This window comes from Acyrthosiphon pisum, chromosome A1, assembly GCF_005508785.2.
Source record: "Acyrthosiphon pisum isolate AL4f chromosome A1, pea_aphid_22Mar2018_4r6ur, whole genome shotgun sequence".
NCBI classification, from domain to species: Eukaryota; Metazoa; Arthropoda; class Insecta; order Hemiptera; family Aphididae; genus Acyrthosiphon; species Acyrthosiphon pisum.
In genome coordinates this window covers 118,067,295-118,072,287 of record NC_042494.1, presented here as the reverse complement: position 1 = coordinate 118,072,287, position 4,993 = coordinate 118,067,295, and the positions used below count along the sequence as shown (strand labels likewise).

Here is a 4,993-nt window from a genome sequence, read left to right as displayed (position 1 = left end):
ACCTAAGTGGTATAAAAAAATCCAAGTATTTATTTGAAAATATGATCAATGTTAGTATTTATTATATAGATACAGGAAAATTTCAAAAATTCAGAATTTTAATAAATGGATTACTAAAGGATAAAAGGGGATATGACTATATTGTCCTATTCACGGGTGAATATTATATATATAGGGAGCCTGCTTTCAAATTATTACTGCAAGTCCTAGTTATTTCTCCAAGTACCTAATTCATTTCACAAATCACTTATAAACTATTGTGGTTTAGATTTAGATTTTTTTATTTTCAATCGTTTTAAAAAGAAATATTTATAAAGGCATGAACTACTTAGAGAAACCTTGTTTTAGATGTTCAATCCTCAGCCATACGAATTGAACATTTTATACATTTTTAACTACAATATAATTTGTATGTTTTCGTGATTTTTCTGAACTGCTTTTATAACGCCTTATTAGGAACCTTTTGTATTCAATTTTTAAGTTTTTAGATCAAGCAAAAAAATTAACTATCGACAATAATTGATATTGGATACTTATTTTCCTACTATGTCTATTGATGAGCCCCAACACCCCCCCCCCCCCCAAAAAAAAAAAAATTACCTAGTTGCGTCAATCATTGTGTAAAAGTATAAGTAACATAAAACATTATGAACATTTTTACATAGGAATGGAAAGATGAATTTTTAGTTTGGGATTCTTCAAAATATGACAACATTCAATACATGTATGAAGAATCAACCCATATTTGGTTACCTCATATTATGTCATATAATATGTAAGTTAATATTATATATGCTTGTCTGAGTCTAATATAACTGTATTAAAATTGGGTAGAAGTAGTAGAATCTTATTGCGTACCTACAATTGTACAATTCACTTTTTTGGGAACATGATTGCCGACTGCCATATATATTTGCGTATAAGCAGCCTTGTTAAGTATTTGAATACTTGTATTTAAATACTTTTTTTGTATTTAAAATACTTTTTATTTGTATTTTTAATTTGTATTCTAGAATACTAAATACTGTTTTTCATTCTATAGTGGTCTAGTCCAAATTCCAATTACCAATATTTTGGAATGTACTATTTTAAATTTTATTTCTAAAATTATAAAACTTCTGAGAATTTATCAATCAGGTTTTGCCAAAATACAACAGAATGACTGAACACTGAAACCCTCATCAGCTCCTCACTACTGTATACCATGGCATACCGCCAAGCCCGGATTAAGACATTTTGAGGCCCAATGACCAAAGTTTTAAAAGAGACCCCTGTGCGAAAAAAAAAATAGTTTATTATGTACATTATGTTTATAATGTATATAATTATTTAATATTAGGTACCTGTTATAATAAATATATATATAGATATTAGGTATACTTGGCAATAAATAATGTATCATTTTATTTATAAATTATAATGTATAAGCTTTTTTCTTCGCTAAATAATCATCGATTTTTTAAGATGATTTATGCAGTGTTATAGCCTATAACGAAAAAAGTAATGGACAAGTCTGAGGCCCCTTTATAAATTTGAACTATTGAGGCCCGGAGGCCATGGCCCCTCTGGACCTCCTCTTAATCCGGGCTTGCATACCGCGAGACACTGACTACCACCGGTTGGATTGGCTTTTATCTTTAATATATAAATAGTCTTTCTTCTTATTTAATGGGTAGTAGAAGTTAATAATTTTTATATAAGATATTGATATTGAATATGTTGATAAGATAATATTGATATGTTTTTGAACTTAAAAAAAAAGTATTTGTTGAAATATTTTGAATAGTTGTATAAAATACATTAAAATTTTAAAAGAAAGTATTTGAATACGTATTCTGAATACATTTAAAAAGTATTCTAAATAAGACTGTTGATAAGCAAAGCTACTCTTTAAATACCACACAATAGTGTATTTTAGAAGGAATCAACAAAATATGGACACTGACGTTGTCAAATGTATAACTATACGATTAATATACGATTTATAATATACGATATTCTAAATAACACGATCAAAATTGAAATTTAATTTTTTTTGGCAGCTTCAGAAAAATCTAACAGGTTCAATAGAGGGGGCAAAGGTTTTGACCGGCCCGAATGGGTAAAAAAAACTGTTCACCTCGATTGCAACCACATATTAACTGCTTACATTTTTTTATGGTACCCTTTTTATTAACTAGGTAACATCATTTTTAAATAAAAGGTAGCAGATATTTTAGAAAAACAATTGTATACCTATATCAGTTAAAAGTCTACAAACTATTATATGGCAATATTTATATTGAAAAAATAAATTTAGTAGTTTATTAGGATATCTTCTTTTTTTATTTTTGAAAATATATATTAACTGCATTATCTATAAATCAATTTTACCTTTCTCATCACTTATAGCCTATACTCTATTACTCTTATATAGGTATATACGATATATTTACAAATTAATATTATGTTAAATAATAATATATATATTTTTTTATTGCTTGCTTTCTGGCTCAGCCGCTCAAGTTTTGTCTGTTTTTTTCCAAGGCATGCTCAGTCGGTTGTACTTCGTCAATAAATTTTGTAATATAATTAAAATTAAAGTAATATAATTAATATTAATTAAATTAAAGTCTTATATATATAAATTAAATAGAACTATAATACATTACGATAAATGAGCATGCCCATACATCGGAGTCAGTATTCGCCAGTCGCCACTGGTATCTTGTGCGATGGGAAAGTGTAGGTAGGTATATAGTTGGTGCATTAAGAAGGTCAACATTTAAAATTCCCAATAGTTTTCAAAAGCGAAGGGAAAAACCAAATAAAAATGAAGGAAATAAAGGAATTTTTACGGAAAATAGTTTTTCGACAAAATTGAGTTTTGGTTTTAACTCCAAATGACTATGGTAAGTGATACATGAAATTTTCACTGAATGTTTATATTATGAGTGTTTGAAGATCAAATTTTTACAGCATTAGATATATTATTCACTCGATCTCTCAAGTACCTAGCGATTTTCTTATTTTGTTGTAATTTAAAAACGAATAACCATTTTTATTTTATACTAGCTGCTGATCCCGTGCACTTTATGTTGCCCATTATTTGTTGTTTTTTTATAATATAATGGTTAACATAACAACAATTTTAAACCAATGGCAACCAATAATAATTATTATTATAGCTGTGAAACCACGGCAACCATTTATAAACAAACATTTCAATCGGAAATCTGAAAATCCCTGTTTGAGCACCTCCCGGGGTTGGTCCTCTCCCTTTTTAAATTAGCTTATCTTCTGCCCAGAGGTCTAATCTATATATAATCTTAAATCTATATCTATAATCAACCAATAATGATCCCGTGCACTTCGTTGTCCATTAAAATTGCAAACTCTATTTCTATGAATAATATAAACATATGTCACCATGGCAACCATTTATATACAAAATATTCCATCGGAAATTTCAAAATAATATATAATTGGTTGCCATGGTAATTTGGACACACAGACACACATGCATTCATTTTTAAATATATAGATAATAAATAGTAATATAATATTATATTATGTGATATTTTAACGTAGTATGACACAAAATATAATATATTGCATTACTTTATAAGTGGTTTGATTTTTCTAAAAAAAAAATAGGTAAAAATTAATTTGTTTATTATAATAAATTTATTATGTCCTAAATGTCTATATTTTTCGATTCGAAACAGTATAGTGCATCAGGATTCAGGGGCGTAATTTCAACTTTGGTGCCAAAATGTTTGCAGGACATTCAGATCATTGCCAGGCCACATGGAAAATTTTTTTGTGGGGGGAGGGGGTCAAGTGGGAACAAAAACTGTAGAATATTTGTATAATTTTTTTAATATGTCATTTATATTAGTATGAAAATATCACAATATTTTTACTATTTTTGACGAACTATGTGTGGGTACTTTTAATGTATTTATTTTATATTGAGGACACCAGTGTACAGTGGTATTTACACTTGGTAAATAAATGTATGGGTATAAAATATCACCTTTATAATAAAATACCTAACTGAATCTAACCTACACATTTTTTCTCCCTGCATACTCAAAATATATGATATAGCTAGCTTAATAAAACCAGAAATGTATTTTATTGGTATCCTTTTTCACAATGTTTGTGTTTTAATTTTATCAATTATAATATTGTGGGACTACAAAATCATATCAAACATTCTTGAAAATTAAACATTAGTACAATGTTTTTTTTTTTTTTTTTAATACTGAAAAAATATAAAATATATGTAATATAAAATACTTAGGTATATCGGCGCTTATATTTATTGTTGGCAGGCCAAAGAAGGCATTTTCAAAAAAAGTTGGTGCAAATGTACACCCTGCAACCCCCCCCCCCCCCACCAAATTACGCCCCTGTAATGTATACTATTAGATCTAGTGTATTTTTAAATTATATAATCATTACAATATGTATATTAAATAGCAATTTTTATTTCATACTCTAATATAGTTTATGAAAATATATTTTAGGGGATTCAATGGTGAAGATAATAGAGAGTATTCTTATTTTTTACCCTTAAGTACAGTGAAAATATCTAATAAAGGCAATGTTACATACAATCATCGTGTGACTCTAAATGCTCAATGTTCAACCAATATAGCTAAATGGCCGTTTGATTCCCATAATTGCTCTTTTCAAATAGGATCTCCTATCTATACCGATTTATACGTAAACTATACTTTTTCAAATGATGAATATTATGTGAGTATATACCTTAACATTATTTTTAAATATCAAGTGTAAAATATGTATGGTGGTTATTAAAGGAGCACACAACACAAAAAAAAAAAATATTTAAATTATTTTTAAATGTCAAATTATTGTAACTTTAGCTATATGAAATGATTTGGTGAAAATCCGATGTAAAAAAAATTATTACTTTAAGAGATATTAAGAAATGCATAATAGCCGCGTGACGTCATTGGGCCATACTCATCGTAATAATTGC

The 4,993-nt window shown here is 27.7% G+C and overlaps 1 protein-coding gene across 1 annotated transcript in view; it reads left to right on the top strand.

The window, feature by feature from the left end:
- LOC100167484 (neuronal acetylcholine receptor subunit beta-2) overlaps window positions 1-4,993 on the top strand; it is a 37,457-nt gene that overhangs the window by 4,754 nt on the left and 27,710 nt on the right. The window contains exons 4-5 of the mRNA XM_029488131.1: window positions 666-775; window positions 4,515-4,746. Of these exons, the coding sequence (XP_029343991.1) occupies window positions 666-775; window positions 4,515-4,746 (342 nt within the window). The remainder of the gene's footprint in view (window positions 1-665; window positions 776-4,514; window positions 4,747-4,993) is intronic.